Source organism: Chrysemys picta, chromosome 8, assembly GCF_011386835.1.
Source record: "Chrysemys picta bellii isolate R12L10 chromosome 8, ASM1138683v2, whole genome shotgun sequence".
NCBI lineage: Eukaryota > Metazoa > Chordata > Testudines > Emydidae > Chrysemys > Chrysemys picta.
In genome coordinates this window covers 3,707,562-3,731,049 of record NC_088798.1, presented here as the reverse complement: position 1 = coordinate 3,731,049, position 23,488 = coordinate 3,707,562, and the positions used below count along the sequence as shown (strand labels likewise).

At 41.7% G+C, this 23,488-nt stretch overlaps 2 protein-coding genes and 1 long non-coding RNA gene across 5 annotated transcripts in view; 2 read left to right on the top strand and 1 right to left on the bottom strand.

Moving 5' to 3' along the window:
- Nucleotides 1-5,944, bottom strand: part of AKR1A1 (aldo-keto reductase family 1 member A1) — a 37,284-nt gene extending 31,340 nt beyond the window's left edge. The window contains exon 1 of one of the 2 annotated variants that reach the window (XM_024103918.3): nt 5,811-5,944. The gene's annotated coding sequence lies outside the window, so the exon portion shown is untranslated. Of the gene's footprint in view, nt 1-5,196; nt 5,335-5,810 lie in introns of those variants that run through there. The other variant, XM_065553726.1, reaches the window with a different exon arrangement.
- On the top strand, nt 5,417-9,815 carry LOC122172653 (uncharacterized). Of its 2 annotated transcripts, XR_006173151.2 has the most exons (3): nt 5,417-5,548; nt 7,889-9,079; nt 9,172-9,815. It is a non-coding gene; the product is annotated as an uncharacterized LOC122172653 (long non-coding RNA). The 2 variants fall into 2 exon arrangements; XR_010589578.1 differs by having other exon boundaries at nt 7,889-9,815.
- A 5,001-nt stretch (nt 9,816-14,816) lies between these two features.
- PRDX1 (peroxiredoxin 1) lies at nt 14,817-23,397 on the top strand. The gene is made up of 6 exons (XM_005303014.5): nt 14,817-15,028; nt 18,206-18,322; nt 19,205-19,358; nt 19,715-19,837; nt 20,976-21,106; nt 22,990-23,397. The coding sequence occupies exons 2-6, from the start codon at nt 18,217-18,219 to the stop codon at nt 23,073-23,075; spliced, it is 600 nt and encodes a 199-aa protein (XP_005303071.1). The 5' UTR covers nt 14,817-15,028; nt 18,206-18,216; the 3' UTR covers nt 23,076-23,397.
- The last annotated feature ends 91 nt before the right edge of the window (nt 23,398-23,488 follow it).

Here is a 23,488-nt window from a genome sequence, read left to right as displayed (position 1 = left end):
CTGGTTAAAAGACAGGAAACAAAGGGTAGGAATAAATAGTCAGTTTTCAGAATGGAGAGAGGTAAATAGTGGTGTCCCCCAAAGATCTGTACTAAGACTAGTGTTGTTCAACATATTCATAAATGATCTGGAAAAAGGGGTAAACAGTGAGGTGGCAAAATTTACAGATGATACAAAATTACTCAAGATAGTTAAATCCAAAGCAGACTACAAATTGTTACACAGGGATCTCTCAGGGATATATTAGCATTGTAAAAAAGTACAGAGAAGGGCAACAAAAATTATTAGGGATATGGAACAGCTTCCATATGAGGAGAGATTTAAAAGACTGGGGCTTTTCAGCTTGGAAAAGAGACGACTAAGGGGGGATATGATAGAGGTCAATAAAATCATGAGTGGTGTGGAGAAAGTGAATAGGGAAGTGTTATTTACTCCTTCACGTAACACAAGAATCAGGGGTCACCCAATGAAATTAATAGGTGGCAGGTTTAAAACAAAGAAAAGGAAGTACTTCTTCACACAATGCACAGTCAACCTATGGAACTCGTTGCCACGGAATGTTGTGAAGGCCAAAACTATCCATCAATAGCTATTAGCCAAGATGGTCAGGGATGCAACCCCACACTCTGGGTGTCCCTCATCTCTGACTGCCAGAAGCTGGGAGTGGATGATAGGGGATGGATCACTGGATGATTGCCTGTTCTGTTCATACCCTCTGAAGCACCTGGGCATTGGTCACTGTCGGAAGACAGGATACTGAGCTAGATGGACCATTGGTCCGACCCAGTATGGCCATTCTTATAATAGCTTAGTCTCCTGTGGACTGTAGTTCTATTTTTGGTTGCTGGATTTAGTGTATGGGTGCTGGTAGTGATGGTGGCCTGCGATCTACAGGAGGTCAGACTAGATGATCTAGTGGTCCCTTCTGGCCTTAAACGCTATGCATACGACAGTGTAAATCATGAATAACACCACTGAGTCCAGTGTAGGTATATTTGCATAAAGGAGATCAAAAATCTTTCACAAAGGGTCTAGGGAAAATAAAACATTATCCTTTCCCTGTTGCTGTCCTCTCTCCTCAATGTGATTTACATCTGTTGGACAGCTGTAGAGCTGCAAAAATTATATAACTTAAGAACTATGGTGGTATAAGTCAAAAGATTTATTTCTCTATTGCACTATATTCTTCAGGGAGACCACCACCTTTGGCAGTGAATATCTCAGCGCACATAAGATTAATCTCCTGGCTATTATATATATGGATGTAAATGTACATTACAGGTCTCATCCTGCAAACCCTTCGTCACACAATCAATCCCAATGAACTCAGTGGGACTACTCACATGAGTAAAGGCTTAAAGGACTGGGTCCATAATTTATAAAGTTATTATACTGCTTTAAAAAACATGAATTCAGCCCATCCAAGAAATATGGTTCCTGTCTCACACACTCCAGACAAGCAGAGGCCTAACAACATTGCATGCAGACTAACTGGGGGATGTTTTCTATGACCTCCCAAATGATGAAAGGCCCAATCCTGCAAGTTGCTAAAAGCACTTAACTCCCATGTCAGGGAAGTGAAGGACAGCAAGGAAACAATGTGTATTGCACTGTATGTTGATACAGACCGGGAAATGCACTACCACTACACAGGCAAGAAGGGATTTACTGTCCTATAAAGGAGGATTTTTCTGGAAAAGATTTATCCCCCTCTCCCCACAGGAGGACTTTTCTTATTACATCAGTGTTTATAGCAGTGTACAGTTTTGGCCATAAATTTGCTCATGGTGTCTTTTTAAGTACAGGCCCTCAAATGGAGAGATATATTGTATTTGCCACTTTCATGCATTAAAAAGAAAAAACTGAATGCACATCTTTAAGCTCCAACACATCATGTTTCAGATTTCCTAGGGTGTTGGAGTACACAATGCAGCAACCTGGAGCCACTTATACCGAGTACAAGCTCGGGTGACGAGAGATTCCATAACATCCCAGAAATTAGCAGTAAGAATAGTAAGGACAGAAGGAAACTAGTGAGCCATTTTTCAAGCTTAAATACAGAGTGCTTCTGCAGGGTTTATGCCAAATCCTACAGCAGCGAAAAATATGGCATTTCACCTATTCAGAAGATGAAGTTATGCATCCAAGGAGCTTGTGGTTCTACTGCTTTAACAGCTTGCCACCAACTGGTGCAGGTGCATACCTGCTGCATTTGGGGAGAGGTAACTGATTTTGTCCAAATTACCTACTCCAGGCTGTGGTTTGGGGACCAGAACAGACACAAGGAGGCCCACCCACATCATGCCTTCCCTTCTCCCCTTTGTACACCTTGGGAGGAAAACTTTGGGGTCATAGGGTGTTAAGAGTAGGTGTTTGCAGGAGAGAGAGAGAGGTGAAGAAATCTGGGCAGGATGCAGGCTGTGCACACCCAGTTAGATGCATAATTAGTCCCATCATTCTATCCAAAGCAGAGAGTACAATTTTGATTTCACAGTGGTATTGATAACCAAATTGAGTTCAATGGAGATATTCCCGATTTTTACCAACATGATAGCAGAACCAGATCTTGTTATCCAAATGTATTCAGTAAGGTGTCCCACAGACCCAGTGCTGAAAATTTTAGGTTCCAATTTACCATTCCCCTGCAACTTGTACCAGCTGTTGCTATTTGCACCCATGCAGAGCAAGCATAAAACTCTACCAGATCAGACTGGTAGTGTTTTACACCTCCTTTGCGGTAGAGACAGGAGACAGGGAGGAGACTCTTCAGAAATATGGAATCTAGAAAAAAAATCATCTCAATGGACAGTGCAAGACAATGAGTTTTACAAGCTAGGCAGGCAGAGCTATGAATTTTTAATAACTATGCAACATAGAACAATGTAAAACAATACGCAAATGGGAGCTAAAACCCAGCAGTTCCTTACCACACTTCTGTTATTTTTTTACAAATATCATTTTCTTTCACCTGTTCTTTCGATACAATTTTTGTAGTGACCGGCAGAGATCCAATGAAAAGGACACAGTTCCTTAAAATTCAAGAGAGAGTGGCCCACCCCACCAAAAGCTGAATTGTAACATGCTCTATTGGAAATAAAAGTTTGGTGATTAGATACAACACCTTGCATCTGTACTTTACATGCAGGACCTATTAGTGTCAGTATAGACAGGGCCAGAGGCCTGATTTAGCACAGCTTCATACAGGAGTAGTAGTCTTCTGTTGCTGGAGAAAGAGGAACAATTGTGCAAAATGTGTTTTTGATTTAGGAGGGACAGAGATTTTAGGATTATCTATCCTTTACACTATAGTATCCAAGCACTTCCGAGGGTATAAGTTTGGCATAGCAAAATTCCTAGTGGAGTCTTTCTGCTCTTCTACAATTTCTGGTTATAGGAAACTTTGATTTTGGGGTGGGGAAAGGAGGTACATAAATAGCATGTTGCTGATGGTGGAAAATTTTTATCAAAGAGGAAGGTCTTGCAACATGTCCTAATGGTTGTTCTTATGGTTGAACTGTTAAAGGAAATCATGTTTCAGGATGCACTCCAAACCTGCTAACTTCCTCAGCTTTTGTTGGGATCAGCTATTTAGCTTGGTTTCACAGGGCTGCTTCCTGAATTAAGTTCTACCCACACTAGAGAGACAAACTCTGTCACCAACAGAGGTTGGTCTAATAAAAGATATTACCTCACCCGCCTTGTCTCTCCACTATCCCGGGACTGACACAGCTACAACAATACTGCATTATACCCACACTAGATAATCTACTTGTAAAGATCCATGAACAGTATGTAGTATCAGCTCGAGACTCATCTACATGGGGAAATTGACTAGAATAGCTATTCTGGAACAACCGATTCTACAGTGGCTATTCTGCAATAGCTGTTCCAGTCAATCTCCCTATGTAGAACCCTTCGTGTTGGGACAGGGACACTGATGAAAGAAGGTATGTTTTGCTACGTCCTGCTCCTTGGACTCTGCCTTTATACATCTACAGCTCAGAGTAAATGGGAATTGAATGGCAGAACTTGTTTTTAATCACCAAAATACATAAAAAAGACAGGTCTATTTACACCCAAGTATAATTACAGTTGTGTGTAATGTTAACTGTGTTGGCAGGTAGCATAAGTAACATGCTAGTTGAGCTGTATTTTAATAAATACAATTCACATTCACCCTGAACTCAGAACTTTAACCCAGAGGCCAAGGTATGCATACCTAATCAGTAACTGTTGATAGCACACAAGTACAAAATTATCCTACTCCACATAAATATAGTTTTATATTAACACTGCATAGTGCAGAGGTGGCAGAACTAGAAAGTCTGGAAGGGGGGGAAAAGGCATAAGCTAAAGTCTAATATTTTCCTGTCCAGATGTCTCCCTTCACCTGATTTGCTTTGAAGTCAGCATCATTTGTAAAGAAACGCATAAAGAGGTCCAGCAGCCTGCAGTTATTTTTGCAATAAAAATGTGGGACCGTTTTTGTAGCAATGAAGACAAAAATGAAACCGAGTCTGTCAATAAGTTAATATATAATTAAACAATCATGGTTAAACCTGGGTATGAAAAGCAGGGTTCATTTCTCTGTGCATGTGTGTGGGGTCCGCAGAAGAAAACCTGAAGTCAATGGGGTGAGAGTCAAAGATGATGTGAAAGTAACATGAATAGCTTCGGGGGGTGGGGGTGTCTATAATGACAAATGACTAATAGAGAGAGACGTAAATTACACGAATGTATCAGCCTCCCTTTAAATCTCACTTCTTTTGGGGGCTGGTGGGAAGTCCACTAGTTTGGTTTGTTTTTCTAATCAGAGGTGCCATAGTTTTGTAGCACTCGGTCGCTCTTGCTCCACAGCTCTGAGGTTAGCTCTCCAGTTTTTCCATTACACTAGTTTAAACTCTACAATAATCTTTTTGAATGAAGTTTAACCTCAGGTACCCACATGCACAAACCTGACAGCAAAATACATCCCTCTCCCCTGCCTTTTATAGACTCAATGAAGCGATCATCCCACCAACTTCTGCGACAAAAGCTAATGGAAATGGGACATTTAGTCCAAGACAGCCACAGCTTTTGCAAAACTCTCTCCCCGCGGAGGGGGGGGGGGGGAATACACAGACCAGTCTCATGCAAATCGGGTTAAATAGAAACGGGAATTAAAACAGCTTTAGGAAATCACATCGGGAAACTCACCACACACCCGTTACTCTCCCTTCTCTATTCCCAACGGGAGTTCAAAATACAACTCTCCGCTCTACATTTCCGTTTCCGGGTTTGATCTTTAACCACACAGTCAAAGCCAGCAGATTTACCCTTCCACGTGGGGCTGAAGAATGCACATGTGTTACCGTATTTCCTCTACTTTGCAAAGTCCTTAGTGCAGCACAACTTCCACAGCACCCCTTGGAAGCTTGCTGGGAGTGTTGTATGGAGAAGGTGGCACCGAAATTGACAAAGGGGGAGCCTCTAAATGGCAAAATCCTGCCAGGATTCATTCTCTTTTGAAAGGAAGATTCCCATTATTCTGGAGTTACAATTAAAGTAGGTTTTCTCTTGCCACCGCGGCTTTTGCATGTTGAATTTTGTGAGGGAGGATTTTGCATTTAAAGCTATTCTCTCTTGTAAAGGAGGAGTTTGGTTTTTTAAATGTCTTCCTCTGCGAATGGAAAAATTGTCAGTGTTTCCTCCTTCTTCCTGTTTGAAATGTCCCTCACTCAAACTGTCACAGTTTGAGACATAGCTCTTGGTCCCAACCTCCAAACTCTTTCTCAGCTAAGCAGTTCATTGGAGTAAGTGGAGTTACAAACCTGAGTAAAGGTTGGTAGGATCTGCTCCCCTATGACAAACAACCAGGGAAATCACTATTTGATCGCAGTAGGGTTAAAAAGAGAATACACACATCCCAGGAGAAATGGTATAGTGGACTGGACTGCTGTATGGACTTTGGATCATTTAGTTTTAGTTCATTTAATGATGTTGTTTGTTAATCATTTATATGTAGAGCCTCTTGTCTTTTGCTGTTTCTTTGTCTCTGCCTTACACTTCATAGTGGTACATTTCAACAGCTTGGATTTTCAAATTCATAGAAAAAGTTTAAAATGATCTCAAGAGGATAACAAACTGCTCCAATCTATTTAAAAGGAAGTTTTTAAAAAAATGAAGATGAACCATAGACGTCCCTAAGGGAAACCATTGTTCGAGCATGTATTTTCCAGAAAAGTCTCTCCCCCTCCCTCTCTCCCTCCCCCCCAACAACTTGTCCTTCTCTTTTGGGAGATATTTTCCCCCACCAAAAGTCTCTTACACTATTTAAATCCTTGGTTTTGAATATTACCATTCCACAGAAAACCCAATGTCCGTTTTTTTTTCACCCCTTTTCCTACTCTAATGTTTGCATTAGAAGGTGCAACAAGAGGAGGAAGTGTATGGGGACAACAAAGACAGCTTTTATTTAAACACACTCATCCTCAAATATGTGTTTCCTTATTTAAGCAAATAGGTTTAAATCAAGGTTAACCTGGGTACAAGTATATAGATTAATACTGTATAGATAGGTTTCAGAGTAGCAGCCCGTGTTAGTCTGTATCTGCAAAAAGAAGAACAGGAGTATCTAACTGTATAGATATGATCCTGCTCCCACTCCGGTCAAGGGCAAAACTTCAATTGATTGCAGAGGGAACAGGATCTGTCCCTGTGAGTGTGGAATATTCCTATGTTTGTTGTACTTGTATAACTAAAAATGGCCATGACTGAGGAAAAATCAAGTTCAGCTGTGACTTTATACTCCAGGTTTCCATTTTTACAACCAACTCGGAAAGCTTGAGGATCTGGGAAGTAAGGTAGAGTTATAATGGAAACACAGAGTGATAGCCACAACAAGGACTTTGGTGTAGGTGTTCTTGTCTACCAAAATGCCATTCTGCTGTAGTCTCTTTCATCTCTGCTGTACTCAGTCGGTTCAAGCCCAGAAGGATCAGGGATATAGGAAAATCACCTTTGGCCACTCACACGATCACACTTCTCCATGGTGCATCCTGTCGCTACCAAACAGAGTAAAGGAGCAGAGACTAGAGAGAAAAAAGGAAAGCAACAAAGGGGCGGGGCGGGGAGAAGGAAAAAAAGGAAAGAGTAAAGTGCAAGAAGAGAAGGTAATGAAAGTTCTTGTCCTTCTGGAAACTGTCTATTAATAGTCACTGCCAAGAACATGACAAATTTAAGGCTGCAGAGGCTGCTTAAATAATGTGGCCTTAAGTATGAAAACTGCAACAAATATATAATACCAGCTAGCTCTTATATAGCACTTTCCATCAGAAGATTTCAAAGCACTTGACAAAGGAGGTGAGCATTACTATCTCCATTTTAAAGATAGGGGACTCAGGCACAGGGAGGTGAAGTGATTTGCCCAAGGTTATCCAGCAAACCAGTGGCCGAGTTGGGACTAGAACCCAGGTCTCCTGAGGCCTAGTCCACTGAACTAAATGCCCAGTAATTAAATAGGGAGTAGACAAGAGAATGGAAGAAAATATATTAAAATTTGTGTCAAAAAAAGGGCTGTAATGATCCATTCAGACAGACATAACATTTGCCAATTGAAAAGCATACTTGCAGAACAGGAAAAGGAGCACTAGACATTCTGCTCTAACTTAAAAATCAAATATCTATCACTTTGAGCTCAAGCAGAAAAAAAGTACAAATAAGCGTATTTTACGTGATTGCACAGCCTGAATTTCAGAGCTCAATTTCTCAAAAAGTTTGCAAAGGTAATATTACTAGACTAACTGATTCTGAGGCCCATCAATGGTAGCTAAATGCCTATTAGATTGAGACTATGACAACATATGATAATTTTTTTTCACCTTTGTTACCTTAAAATCTCTACAGGTAGGCTGGGAGTTTTCTCTTATTAATCCAGTAATGGTACATTGTTGTGTGCAATTGTGCTGCTGACCATACTAGCTACATGCTCCAGACATGCTCCTGCTTGGAGTAGACAGGAAATATTGGACCTCCTGGGACTGTAGGGAGAAGAGGATGTGCAGGCACAGCTCCGAGCCAGCCACAAAAATGCTGACATCTACAAGCAGATAGGCTACAACAGTGGCCAGCAGCAGCGCAATGTGAAAGCCAAGGAACAGTATGCATTCTGGAATGCCAGGGAGGCCAACAATCAATTGGGTGCAGAGCTGCAGATCTGTTGGTCTTACAAAGAGCTGCATGTCATACTTGGCAGAGACCCTACCATGACCCGGTACACTACTATGGATACCTCCGAGGAGCCTGAGTCACAGGCCCTTGCTGTGAACAGTGAGGAGAAGGAGGTGGATGAGGAGGACAGGGCAGGCGACCGGGGGATCTAGCTATGCAGTGAGCCTGGACCTGTTTTTGACTCCATCACAGTCCAGCCAGTCCCTACAGTTGAGCACAGGTAAGCCTGAAACAGGGAAGGAACCTCAGGTAAGCGTGTAAATAAATTTTCCATTACAGTATGACTCCCCCAACTTATCAGGACATAGCTGTTGATTTTAATTGATTTACTCGTACTAGAAGAGGTAAAGGAACAACAAGGAGAGGCAGAGTTGTTACCTGCTTTTCATTCCTCTGTACAGTTAGGCAGGGGAGCTGTGGGGAGCAGTTTGTTTATGTGCACCGGGATGTCCGTTGAATCCTCCTCACAGATCTCAATGAAACTTTCATGGAAGTACACCGCAATCCGTTTCTAAAGGTTTCTAGGGATGTCAACCTTATTTCTTCCTTCTTGATAGGACACTTTCCCACACTATTGGGCAATAATTTTGGCAGGTTAGCAGCATACAGGCACAGGCAACTTCAGCTGTGCTTTCTCTGTCTTTGTTACCCCCAGGAGTGAGATATCAGCTAAAACCACCACCTGTGTAAAATGTTGCCAGTATTCAGTGCCAGTGCCCTATACTCATAGTTTCATGCTACCAAGCAGTTCCCTTCTTGTTTCCCTCACCCCGGGCAGGTCATACTCACCATGGCTGGAACTGTTAGTGGTGCTGTGAACAAGCACTCAGAAGCAGAAGTGCCAATAAGCATGTCTTGTTTAACACATTAGGTGAGCAAGGGAAGGGGGGATTTATGAATCTTAAGTTTTGCTTTTTGTACATACTATACTGACAATGGTATCTTTGCGTGTCTTATCTGAAGCTGCCTCCATTGAGGCCTTGAGGTGTTTTCCTTCCACACCAGTGAAACGACTGACCCAGATAAGGAGGAGAAAAAAAGAGGACACAGGAACACATGTTCTGCGAGATCCTGCAAGACGGTGCTACATCAGACCTTGAACAGAGGGACTAGAGAGTGAATTCGCAGACTGTACAGAGAAGAAAAGAGTAGAGAGGAGAAATGCCCAGGAATCCCAGCAGGAACAGGAGAGGGAAATGCACCAGGACATAATGGAGCTTCTCCATTAGCAAACACAGATCTGCAGACTCTTGTGGACCTCTAGGTTCAACAATCCCGGGCTTGACTGTCATTGCAGTTGGTGGAGTGCTGCAGCATAGTGCCTCCCTGCACCTGCCTCGCCATTCAACGTGGCCTCAGAACCAGCACGCTTACCCCTACCACTCCACACTGGGGGAAAAGCATGGCTAACCACAGCTTCACATACATTGACCTGCAAGAGCCACAGCTGATGTATGTGTAGCTACAATGGACATCAATGTTCCTGTCCCTTGTTTGTTTATTAAGGTTCTGAAAATGTTCGAAGTTCAAAATCTATTTATTATTATGTCCTTCAGATTGTTTGTTAGGTGCTGTTTCCATAACTGAATAAAGTTCTTATTTTTAAAGTGATTCATCTTTATTAGTTTACAACACATGGTGCATAATGCCTGCTGGCAGTGAAAATAATGGGCTTGTATGCTCACTACCCAGAGGATCAGTGGCAAACACTGTAGTCATACATGTACACCAAGCAACCCAACATTTTCTTAGCTGCACTTACAGTGACATACGCACAGATGTGCAGCAAGCACCAAACAGGCCCCCAAACTGCAGTGCCAGGATGAGCACAGTACACCACAGCACATTACTGTGGCTCACTGTTAATGTGCTCTTTCAAAGCCTCCCTAAGCCATATAGCTCTGCATTGAGCTCGTCCGATAGTCCTTGTGTCCAGCTGTTCAAATTCAGCAGACAGCCACTCTACCTTTACTCCTGAGGCAAGTTCTCTGCCTTTGCTTCACAAATATTTTGCAGGACATAACAGGTAGCTATAACCAGTGGAATATTTTTTGCACTGATATCCAATCTGGTGAGTAAACAATGCCGGCGCTCTTTCAATTTACCAATAGCAAATTCAACAGGCATTCTGCACCTACTGAAACTGTAACTGAATCTCTCCTTGGTTCTGTCGAGGTGTCCAATGTGTGGTTCCATGAACCAAGGGAGTAAGAGGCAGGCAGGATCCCCCAAGCACTTCAACATTGCCAAAGGTAATCCACTAGTCAGGAAAGAAGGTCCCTGCTTTTAGCTTTCTGAACAGTCTTGCGTTCTTAAAGATGTGAGCATCATGCACCTTCCTTGACCAGCCAATACTGATGTCAGTGAGGCACTGCTGGTGATCCTCAAGTGCTTGCATAACAATGGAAAAGTAGCCCTTTCTGTTGACATACTCTGTGGCAAGGTGCTCTGATGCCACAATAGGGCTGTGCGTGCCATCTAGTGCTCCACTGCACTGCAGTTTGGGAACCCCATAGCTGTAAAGCCATCCACTAAGTCCTGCACATTGCTAAGAGTCAGAGTCCTGCATGGCAAGAGACGACTAATGTCCCAGCACACTTGCATGACTACAGCACCAACAGTGAATTTTCCAACTCCAAAATGACTTCCTATTGACTGGTAGCAATATGGCATTGCAAGTTTCCACAGTCTGACTTTCTAATGTGCCGGGGGGGGGGCTCAACCCCCAGCTCTGCCCCAGGTCCCACCCCCACTCCACCCCTTCCTCCAAGGCCCCGCCCTTTCCCACACCACCCCATTCTGTCCCCTTCCCCCAGTGTGCCACGCCCTCTCCCCCCCCCTCACTCCCAAAGCCTCCTGCATGCCACGAAACAGCTGATCGCAATGGAGAGGTGTGGGGAAGAATGGGGAGGTGCTGATTAGTGGGGCCTGCCGGCAGGCAGCAAATACTAAGAGATAGGGGGGTTGCTGATAGGGGGGCTGCCAGTGGGTGCTCAGCACATACCATTTTTTCCCCCTGGGTGCTCCAGCCACGGAGCACCCACAGAGTCGGCACCTATGGTTGCCATTCACTTCTGCACTGTCAATGCAGCTCTCAGTTTGTTGTCCTTCCATTGGCTGGCTGAGGCGAGCTCAGCACACAGATCCAAGAATGTGGGTTTGCGCATCTGAAAGTTCTGGAGCAACTGCACATCACCCCAAACCTGTATTATAATGCTATCCCACCAGTCAGTGCTTGCTTCTCAGGCCCAGAAATGGTGTTCCACCATCTGTAGCTGCTCTGTGAATGCCAACAACCTTGAATTGGTTTGCACTATGTCCCACAGTAGTCTGTCCTCAAAGAAATTGTCATGTTCTCTGCAGTTCTGCAAATACATCCTGTGCTTGCTATGCTCATGACAATAGTACAAAGCTGCGGAGGCTCTATGTTTCTGTGAGAGATGACAGACAGAAATAAGTCCAGTGCAGGTATGTGGGAAATTGAAGATAGATGTGAAAACTATGGGATAGAAATTACATTATGGGATGGAGAACACTGAATTATGGGAAGTTGAACATTTATGCCCCCACCATGGTTTGCCAAAACTACCCAAAAGACAGCCTACTGAACAGTGGCAAGTTGCTCACTGAGATACCTGCCCATGGTAGGCTCCACTGTGCATCAATCCAAGCACTCCTGGTGAGAGCACACAGCACTGATGCAAAGAGCCAAGTATGCATGCACACAAGCAATATACTAACTGCAATGGCTGTATGCCGATGTAACTTGCATCACCAAAACAGTGTAGTGCAGACACAGCCCTAGTGTTTGGGCTGCTCCAGCGGTGGCACCAGGGAGGGACTAGTCTCTCCTTGCTTCTCTTTTGCGGGAGGAGGGCTGGCTGGCCCAGTGATGTTATATCTGCAGTGCCAAAGCTTCATTGGGTCCTGGATTTCTCCGGAGCAACGCTCCAGACTGCTCTGTCAGGCAGCCCTGCTGTTAACCTCTTTGGGTTACTCTAGGTGGGAATTTGTAAATGTGTTTTAAGGAGCTAGCTAATGTGATTGTAAATTGTAGTGCAGACAAGGAACAAATGTTTCTGCTAGCTGGATTTAGCACTATAATTAAAGCAAGCACTGTAATTGCTCAAGTTTTATCTGGGACATGTCAATTAATCGCAGTTAACTCACGCGATTCACTAAAAAAAATTAATCGCCATTAAAAAAATTAATCACGATTAATTGTACTTATAACAATAGAATACCAATTGAAATTTATTAAATATTTGTGGCTGTTTTTCTACATTTTCAATATTGATTTCAATTACAACACAGAATAAGAAGTGCACAGTACTCACTTTATATTATTAATTTTTATTACAAATATATGCCCTGTAAAAATGATAAACAAAAGAAACAGTATTTTTCAATTCACTTCATGCAAGTACTGAAGTTCAATCTCTTTATTGAGAAAGTGTAACTTACAAATGCAGATTTCTTTTTAGTTACATAACTGCACTCAAAAACAAAACAGTGTAAAACTTTAGAGCCTACAAGTCCACTCAGTCCCACATCTTATTCTGCCAAACGCTAGTAGACAAACAAGTTTGTTTACAGTGACGGGAGATACTGCTGCCTGCTTCTTATTTACAATGTCACCTGAAAGTGAGAACAGGCATTCACATGGCACTTTTGTGACTATTCTCCTACCCTGTTTTACCTGCATTCTGCATATATTTCATGTTATAGCAGTCTCGGATGATAACCCAGCACATGTTCGTTTTAAGAACACTTTCACAGCACATTTGACAAAACACAAAGAAGGTACCGATGTGAGATTTCTAAGAATAGTTACAACACTCAATCCAAGGTTTAAGAATCTGCAGTGCTGTCCAAAATCTGAGAGGGACAAGGTGTGGATCATGCTTTTAGAATTCTTAAGAGAGCAACACTCTGATGCGGAAACTACAGAACCCAAACCACCAAAAAAGAAAATGAACCTTCTGCTAGTGGCATCTGACTCAGATGATGAAAATAAACATGCATCTGTCCACATTGCTTTGGATTATTATTAAGCAGAACCCATCATCAAAATGTCTTCTGGAATGGTGGTTGAAGCATGAAGGGACATATAAATCTTTAGCGCATCTGGCATGTAAATATCTTGCAACGCCAGCTACAACAGTGCCATGCGAACACCTGTTCTCACTTTCAGGTGACATTGTAAACAAGAAGCAGGCAGCATTACATCTTGCAAATTGTAACCAACCTTGTTTGTCTGAGTGATTGGCTGACCAAGAAGTAGGACTGAGTGGACTTGTAGGCTCTAAAAGTTTACATTGTTTTATTTTTGAATGGAAATTTTTTGTACATAATTCTACATTTGTAAGTTCAACTTTCATGATAGAGATTGCACTACAGTACTTGTATGAGGTGAATTGAAAAATAAAATGTTTTTTACAGTGCAAATATTTGTAATAAAAATAAATATAAAGTGAGCACTGTACACCTTGTATTCTGTATTGTAATTAAAATTAATATATTAAAAATGTAGTAAACATCCAAATATATTTAAAATAAATGGTATTCTATTGTTGTTTCAGCATGATTAATCACACAATTTTTTTAATCACACGATTAATCACAATTTTTTAATCGCTTGACAGCCCTACTTTTAACATTAAACTCAGTTGTGTGCCTAAACCAAACAGAAGGTCTGCTTGATATATTCTTGGATCCAAAGTTTCACAACACTTGTAGACATTCACACAGGCCATTTAGTCCTGGAAATTCCTCTGTGTCCCCCTCAGAATCGCTGCACCACAGGCCTCCTGCAAAGTCCATTGAACTCTGTCACACTCTTTCAACGGATTTCAATTAACTTTGGATCAAATCCCATCCAAGGGAAGATTTAGCTTTTTCCAGCAGAGAGCTACTCTGTGTCCCTGTCAGAGCTCTGAGATCACCTTTAATTTTGTTTTCAGTTTTACCCCTACTCCAAAGGCTTCCACTGATGGAATTGTATCAGTGAGAACAGAGGCAAGAAATATTAGGAAGGAAAAGGCTAGCATAGATACAGCTAGTGGGACTGCTTGCAATAATGTAGTGAGAATGATTTATTTAGTTCCATATATATGTTTATATATAACATTTTATATATTATAATGCCAATATAGGCCCAATTCTATTTTTAAATAAGTCAGTTGCAAAACTTCCACTGATCTCACTGGTACAGGTTAAACTTGATCAACCTTACTTTCTCCCAAAGTCTAAAATGTTTCCTCCTCACCTCCCATGTCACAAGTGGTAAAGTACTGCTAGCTAACTAGACGATAAATTCAATTTAAACAGTTTTTAATGATCTCTTCCTCTTGCAATGGAAGCTCATAACAGATTTCTAAGAGCCATTTGAAACCACCTTCCCATAAATTGACCAAACATTTATTACCGTTATACTGCATATTTCTAAAGCACATACCACTGAACCTAGACTGAAATCTCCACTCATTCAGTTTGCAACACCAGAGATAAGGCTGCTTCCGTCTCTACATAACCTCATGCACGTCCTCCCTTAGCGAAACATTCAGGGAGCTGTATAAATCTGCAAAGTCATGCTGGCGCTGCAGCCATAGCGTTTGGAAAGGGGGTGGGAGAGGATGGAGGCGGGGCCGGGTGAGTTTCTTTTATCCTTTCCCCCTCGCTACCCTGCCCTGTTTCCTCGCGAGATCCGGGAGGCTATAAAGGCACAGGTACCGAGCTTGAGTGTAGGCTGCTTAGTTAGTCTCGGGGTCCGGCTTCTGTGTGTGTTAAGTGGCGTTTGAGGAGCCCGCCTTTCCTTTATGTAAGTGTCCTTCGGTACAAGCTTCAGTTATTTGCCTGTAGCAAAATTTAAATTCTGGTATAACATGTTTTATCTGTTTTAGCTGTTCTGTGCCGCACCTGGGGTAGTTGAAGAGCAGAGCACGGTGAACTAATTTTTCTGCCAGGAACACCAAATCTGTTGAAGCCTAGATGCTTTTATGCTTCGGGTCCCTCCTCCCCCTTAAAGAGGAAAGGGAAGAGACTCTAGCTAGAACAATCTGAAAATCTGTTGTTAGCGTAGCCTCCGGGAATGAATCTGAATAAATCTCCATAGCCTTCTGAATGAATCTGGCTCCCTGAACCAAATGTTGTTCTTAATACGGTGCTTTTTTTTTTTTTTTTTTTTTTTTTTTTTCCTGGGAGCAAAGCGTAGGAGTGTTAGGGGAACCAACTTTAGGAGCTCTCTCACAATCACCATCCGAGGATTGTGATACTGGCTTTAGGGCAGCGTCTCCCCTATAGGGAGAGTAGGGGAAACACATGCTCTTAAAGTGGCCCTGAAATGGCATGTTATAATCCCGATATGAAAGTGACTTCTCTTGGCTGGATACACCAATATCCTAGCAGGCTATTAACCCTTTAATGGCAGAAGTTTAACAAAGAAATCTGGTTTGGCCCCTTTGGGTTCCAACTTCCGGGAAATCTGGTTTGTCTGGAGGCTCTCTCGAAGTTTGGGACCGTGGAGGGAACCAGCCCTATTTAGTGCTAGGACTAACATTAGGGTTGGTTTCTGTGGCCTGAGTTCCTCAGTGCGGGTGAGCTGGCTCCGGAGCAAGGTTCAGACAGCCATGTTTAGCGAAGCTAGTTCAATGGTCTCAGAACTGCACAACTGTGTCCTCTCACTACTAGGCATGGTAGAACAGAAGTTTTATCGATGTAAATTGTAAAAACTGATTAGTATCAGCACCTCTACTTCTATTGGAGGGGGGCGCTGGCAGGGTGTTTTCTGGAATCCCCTCCCGCCCCTGGTTCACATAACCTGAACTTGTCTTTAGAGGATGCTGCAGGACCCAATTGTTTCAGCTGGCCTTTGAAGTTGTAGGGGAACTTGAAGATTAACGATGAGCTGATTAAAAACTATATTTGATGCCATTTTAAATCACTTGAAGGAGTGCTTGGAGCAAAGTTCAGCTGCTTTAATGGTGTATAGATTGAAAGGAAATAACATAACAATATTGAGCATTGGGTGTTTTCACCACACTATGTTCAGGAAATGCTGCTGTTAAAATTTAGCTAGAGGATGCCAGATAGTTTTCTGTGGTTGGTATTATCACAGCACATGGCAACTAGACTGTGGCAGAGACTCCAAACCAAGTAGAAACTATGCTGTGGGGAATCATAATGCAGTCTTCTCACTTGAGTGTTAATCCTTAACAACAATGTTGCCTAACAAATTTCATACAAAACTTGCCGTTTTCTTAAAGATGTATTCTAACATAATTTTACTGAAACTAAAGCAGCTTGATTTTGTGCGTAGGGCTTTAAATACGTTTACCCTTACACAGGCATGAAGCTCTTAAAAGCAGCAAAGACACCAGATGCATTTTGTTAACTTCAGAAATAACTGAAGTGGAGTCTGACAATTCTGCAACACGGCCACCTCCCTTAGACTGAACAAAAGAAACATTGTTGCCCTTACACAATCTTAAATAACCTCTGAAGTAAATGCTTTGTAGTGTTGAGAAAGCAGTCATAATCACAAACTTGCAAATTCAGCAGTACAATAAAATAATTGATTTGATAAAACTGGTACAAACAGCTTAAATCTGTATTAATAAACAATCATAGTAACACATTGATCCATTGTGTTGTAAAATGCTTGCATTCCTAAATTTCCCAGTAGTTTTGGTGGTGGGTTTTTGTTTTTGTTTTTTGTTTTTTTTACGTACACAAACACACACAGCTCCCTTTTTACTAACAAATAAAATGGAAGCTTTTAACCTTGTGCTATAACAACCTTTGGTATACTCTAACTGGAGGAAGGACATAGTCTTCCTAGGCATACAGGCAATGCTTATCTGTTATCAAACCAATAGTGTGGTGGAATGGTCAAGGTCTTACACATCATGTATCTATTCTGAACATGGAACAGACAAGCTTCCTTGTGTGGGTTGGATCTGTTAACTCTGCCTGAGTCATGCTGCATACTAGTACAGTATAATGGCAGAAGACTAGCTTCTTTCTTTTCAGATCTTGAATTTTGTAGTGGGACTCTGGGTGAACTCAAAGTTCATATGTTAACTTTGTGTGCATGATACATTTTAAATTACATATGGCAGAGGGCAGAAGAGGAACAACTCTAGTCCATGGAATCTTATTAAGATTGTATGAACTCAGTTCGGTAGTGTCTTAAGTAGTTGGGTCTATATATGTGGATTGCATTTGTTTCCTCTTCCTAAACAGACACTGTGTATAAAATTGATGGCAATAGCCACTACCTGTAATGTCAATAGTCAATACTGAGGTTTCTTTAAAAATAAATATCCTCCTTAGTATAGCTACATGATACCTAGGCACCAGAGGCTTTGGCAAACTAAACTTACTCACTGAACTCATGGTCAATATAAATGACAGAAGTTTCCAATCTTTAATCCAAAAAAACCCCCCACTACTACTGGATTATTATGGCAGAATCAATCATATAATATCAGGGTTGAAAGGGACCTCAGGAGGTCATCTAGTCCAACCCCCTGCTCAAAGCAGGACCAATTCCCAACTAAATCATCCCAGCCAGGGCTTTGTCCAGCCTGACCTTAAAAACCTCTAAGGAAGGAGATTCCACCACCTCCCTAGGTAACCCATTCCAGTGCTTCACCATCCTCCTAGTGAAAAAGTTTTTCCTAATAGCCAACCTAAACCTCCCCCACTGCAACTTGAGACCATTACTCCTTGTTCTGTCATCAGGTACCACTGAAAACAGTCGAGATCCAGCCTCTTTGGAACCCCCTTTCAGGTAGTTGAAAGCAGCTAACATGAAAGAACTGCATGTTGCTCCTTGGGTTGACAATGCCTAGAAAGCTACATTGTCTAACATGTTTCAGAGTAGCAGCTGTGTTAGTCTGTATCCTCAAAGAACAGGAGTACTTGTGGCACCTTAGAGACTAACAAATTTATTAGAGCATAAGCTTTCGTGTCTAACATGTCTCTAATATTCTAGCCCATATCAAGATGTCTGCAGGAAATGCATTTATTGGGAAACCAGCTCCTGACTTCAAAGCCACAGCTGTGATGCCAGATGGGCAGTTCAAAGACATCTCCCTCTCTGACTATAAAGGTAAGTCTAAAAGTATACAGTTCCTCTCGTGGAAGAGGGAAGTAAGGAATCTACAAGGCTACATATGTACTGCATTTCATTTCTGGTGACTTGGATTGATTCAAAAGTTAGAGTTGGTGGTCATCCTTTAAATTACCCATTTAGAATGTAACTTGCGCAATTATTTGATTTGAGAAGTCCAGAGCTGGCATGATAGGGTTATTACAAGTATACATCAGTCTTCACTTGCAAAGCTGTGTGAGGAATCTGGCAGTATTTGCCCATGTTATGCTTGGTGGTAGCAAATGTGAATCCTAAACTTTAATGAGACCTTAATTTACTCTAAAATGTATTGGATCAGAACTGTTTGGCTTGCTTATCACTCCAGAAAAGGAGCTGATGCAATATCTCAAATATTTGGAACAGTCAAATCGCTCTCTTTTTTTTTTTTTTTTTTTTTTTTTTTTTTTTTTTTTTTTAATGGAACTATTGTAGTGCTTTCCCATTTTCATTAGCTAGCTGGAAGCAGTATTCTTCTATAGCACTAGAAAACTGGCTGCCTTGGGCGGGGCGGAAAATAGAACCAGACTCTTATGATTTAAAAAAAAAAACACTTTAGTCCTTGGTCTCTATAATTAATATTCTTGGTGTGGTGTTGTATGTACTACAGTGGAATTGAACATTTTGTAGCCAAGAAATATGCAGTTTCTGTATGGAAGCTAGTAGTATACCTAAAGCAGATGACCTCCTGGTCTAAAGAAGAAACCGTTCTGATCTAATTGATAATTGGAATACACACGGTCTTTGTATGTTTGTGCTTTTGAAAGTACTGTAACTGTCCAAGGAAGTCTAACTTACCCAAAGGACTAATTTGTGATTTTCTCTCCCCCCCCCCCCCCCCAGGAAAATACATCGTGTTCTTCTTCTATCCCCTTGACTTCACCTTTGTTTGTCCAACTGAGATTATTGCATTCAGTGACAGGGCTGATGAATTTAAGAAACTGAACTGTCAAGTAATTGGAGCTTCTGTTGATTCTCACTTCTGTCACCTTGCCTGGTAAGCATCCATCTTTAATGCTTGTGACTTATACTAGTTTTCCTCTACAGAGTATACTAAAAAAGAAATGATCTATCTTAACTTCTCTGCTGTACTCAAATCTACAGCGACGCTAGCAAGCAGCAATTGTATAATAGTGTCCTGTTGAGATCAATACCAACTAATAGAATTGGCTTCTGACCTAAGACTATTGCGTAACTACTGCAGTTACCACCTTTCCCCAAGACATTAACTATGCAGTTAATTGCAATATTCTGCAAAAAAGTATAGGTATTCCAGCACAGGTACACTGTACTCCTGTAGTTTCCTGAACTGCTATGTCCTCTCCTTCCTGACGTTCTCCTCTTCCTCTTCAGGGTCAATACTCCTAAGAAGCAGGGTGGATTGGGTAACATGAGCATTCCACTGGTTTCAGATACAAAACGCACCATTGCTAAAGATTACGGAGTATTAAAAGACGATGAAGGTATTGCGTACAGGTAAGGCTGCTGGCAGAGTATTCTCATGACTGTTGTGATCCACAGATCACTTCAAATAGAAGTTTAAAAAAAAAAACCTCCTGGAGTGTATTTACCAAAATAAACCCTAAAACTTGCAGGTACTTGGGAGATCTTGCAAGCTAAACTTGTTCATTTTAGCTTACTTGCTTCCCTACTCAAATTAAAATTCTCTAAGCTTTCTCAAATATGCCTGGTAGGCTTGGATGCCAAAGGCACTTGCTCACACCTTGGTTTCTTTAGCTGAAAGTTGCCTTCCTTTTCCTAACCCATGTCACTATTGGACAGCATGCTAGCTATTTGCTGCTCTTCACTCAAATCACGGTTTCCCTAGTGATGCACTCTGTGTAGTCTGCAAAGCACAAGATTTGCAGTGAAATATAGAAATGTAAATGCTAGCCTAATTAAAGAAATATCAAGCTGGGTGTGTGAGTTTCCTGTGTATTCCTGCAAATGACTGCTATTTTAGTCTAAGGAACTGAACATCTCATAACCTTTCTGAAAATTGAGTTCAGATTATATGGTAGGTCTGGAAGACCAAATCTTTTGTGGCCTGCCATTCAGAGCTTTAAACTCTAATCTTGAGGTGAGGCCACTGAAGTAACCTACTGCAACCAAATACCTGCTAATTTTCAATATTGCTTTGAAAGGAGGTTCAGCTATGGCTTCATTTGGTCTCTGACATGAGTGTTCCTTTCATCCATGTGAAAGGAGCTTCCCTGTCCTTGCCCCTGCTACCTTCCTCCTCTGTTCTGTTCTTCCACATTGATCCATATGCATGGGTATGTTTTCTATTGCAATGGGAGTTGTAAATGGTCTCCAGATGAAAATTTGTTCTCCTGGCACCTCTAGCTTGTGTTGCGGATAAGCATGCAATGTAGTATTGTGGGATACACTTGCTTCAATATTTTACGTACAAGAGATAGTATTGTTGTGCAGCCTGACTTTTTTTTTAAAGTTCAGTAACTTAGTATCACACTTAAAAATAATAATAATGTAGCTTGTTGTACTGCCACATTAGAGTATACTTGCAGCACTGCAGGCATTATTTTTCTTTCAAAGTCGTCTGTTCTTTGTTTGTTTGACTTGTGTTCAAAATTTCTTGTATGCTTTTCTTCAGAGGCCTGTTCATTATTGATGATAAGGGAATCTTGCGTCAAATCACCATCAATGATCTCCCTGTTGGCCGCTCAGTTGATGAAACTCTCAGATTAGTCCAGGCTTTCCAGTTCACAGATAAACATGGAGAAGGTAAGCTCTTGCATTAGTTTGCATGAAGTATTTAAAAGTACCCCTTTTCCTCTTGTAAAGGGAAATTGCTTTTCCAGTTGATAAGATTATTCCACATAGCCAGGGCCCTGGTAAAATCAAGGCACTTGCATGTTTTTGCAAAAACTTACTTAGTTGGAAGTAACTTCAAAATGCACCCAAAACAAAGAGCAACCTTGTCTTGTAGAGATTTTTCTCATCTGTAAAAATGCAACACTATGCTGTTTTACTGTTTTACCCCTCTTTTAGTTCATCTATTAGCATTGCTTCATCTAATGTACAAACATCACTCGGAAATATGATTGATTCTGGTATTGGGCACTTACTGAGTAACATCAAGCAATGTAAGCTGGTAGCAGTTGCTTGATCTAGTTCAGTGGCTTATACCTGCCAGCATTTTGAAGAACAAATGTACTCTTAACCAGTGGCTGTACTCACTTGTGCCCTCCATGGATGGACTAGATGCAACTGAAAAGATCTATGGATAAAAAGCATTATGCAAGACTTGGGAGCCACTAATATTACCCTAGTAAATTCCTGGGCAGGCTGCATCTCTCCCCAGGCTTGATAAAGTACCCTATGGGAAGGCTTGGGCAGATGGGCATGGCAGCTCTCCATGTCTCTGCTTCTCACCTCTCCTCCCTGTAGTCATGGGGCAAATCAAATTAGGACGGGCAGAAGAGCAACTGGCTAGTGGCTCAAGGCTCCATCTTGCATTCTGTCCATATGTTCTGTGGTGCCAGAGGTTGGAATCTGTTGCATTGAAACAAACCCATTAAAGAACCTCTAATGAGAACTTGCCATTCTAGTAGCTAACACTGTTAGTCTTGAATCAATGCAATTATTTCTAACCAAACAGTTGCTCACTGCTTAATCTGCTTTTGATTATGGACAGAATTGATAGTTTAACACTTTCCATTACAAGACTCTGTCTTAAGTTGCTTAGAATTGCTGAACTTCAACTGCCCATTCAGCGATTTTTTTTCATTCCAGGTGTCTCCCTCAGGCTGAATCTTTGTATCTTGGAAAGATTCTCCTAAATGGGTCAGAGAACAAAACTAGGGCAAAATACTGTTGCCCATAATAAATTCTTCCAACCATTTTGTTGAGCACTAGTACCGCCATGCTTTAGGGCAGACTCAATTTGCCAGTCTTTCTGTCCTGGATTAAGGGGTGTGCTGTCTTCCCACTAGGGCAAATTTGAGTGGATTGTTGTCCAAGTTAGAAGCCTCTGAAAAAATCAGTTGGCACGTGCTCCAAGCTTATTGAAGTCTCCAAAGATTATGCCTGTACTGGGCATGTGCCATTGCAGCACAGTTTGTGCTGACCAGACTGGATGTATGCCATCTCCAGAGACTGAGCAATACTTTCCCTATACTTGCTCCTCCTAGCTGCTGTCAGCCACTGGTGCTAGGCACCAGAACTGAGCAGGGAGACTGTCCTGTGTACTCAGTTGTCACCTGGTGGTGCCTAGGCAGTGAAGTAAGAAGCAGCCTGGCTGGAGTTTTGGAGGTGGGGGAGGACAGGAACTGAAGGGGACAGGGACAAACTGGGGCAGAAGGCTTTAAACCGCTAGAGTATGTTTCCCATCTAGGATTCCTCAGTCAGCAAATAGCTGTAAAAGCATTTAAAAATTGGGAAATGCCAGAATTAGTTGTCTCTCACTTCCTTGGGCACTGATAACTGAAGTACAAAATAAAAGTAAAACAAAATGAAGTGTTAAAGGTGAATGGCAGTAACAACTACTTATTGCTGGAATCATATTGTGTATTTGCAGTCTTTTGAATTGCTGGCATGCTCTGTTCTCTTGTAAAAACATGTCTTACAGGAACTTCTACAAGCAGTTAATAAAACTTCTCTTTCAGTTTGCCCAGCTGGTTGGAAACCTGGGAGTGAAACAATCAAACCTGATGTTCAGAAAAGCAAAGAATTCTTCTCCAAGCAGAAGTAAACTTGCTGCCTGTGCTCGACTGTGTTAGACTAGTATCCCCGGACTGCCTTCTGGAAAAGAACAAGAGCGTCAAGTATTTTTTGAATTTTCTGACTATTTAAAGATTGTATACTGTGAGTTGAGAAGTCTTGTCTGTAGGAGTCAACCATCCTTTTTACTAGTCTTACTGACAATACCTTGATATAGAATCCTAATGATCAATACTTGTGTATCATGCCCTGTTGAGTTCAATGACCAATGCAGTGTAAGTGGTTGGGTCAGTGTTGCATGTAGACCAGTTGTATCTGACATTTTGTAACTATTAAACGCATAGAAACTGTAACAGTGTATTGTTTCTCTAAGAATTCCAGCAGTAACCTAGGGATGTGAAGCAACTCTGAAAATAACCTTTCCTTTGGTCCATTGTGCAAATG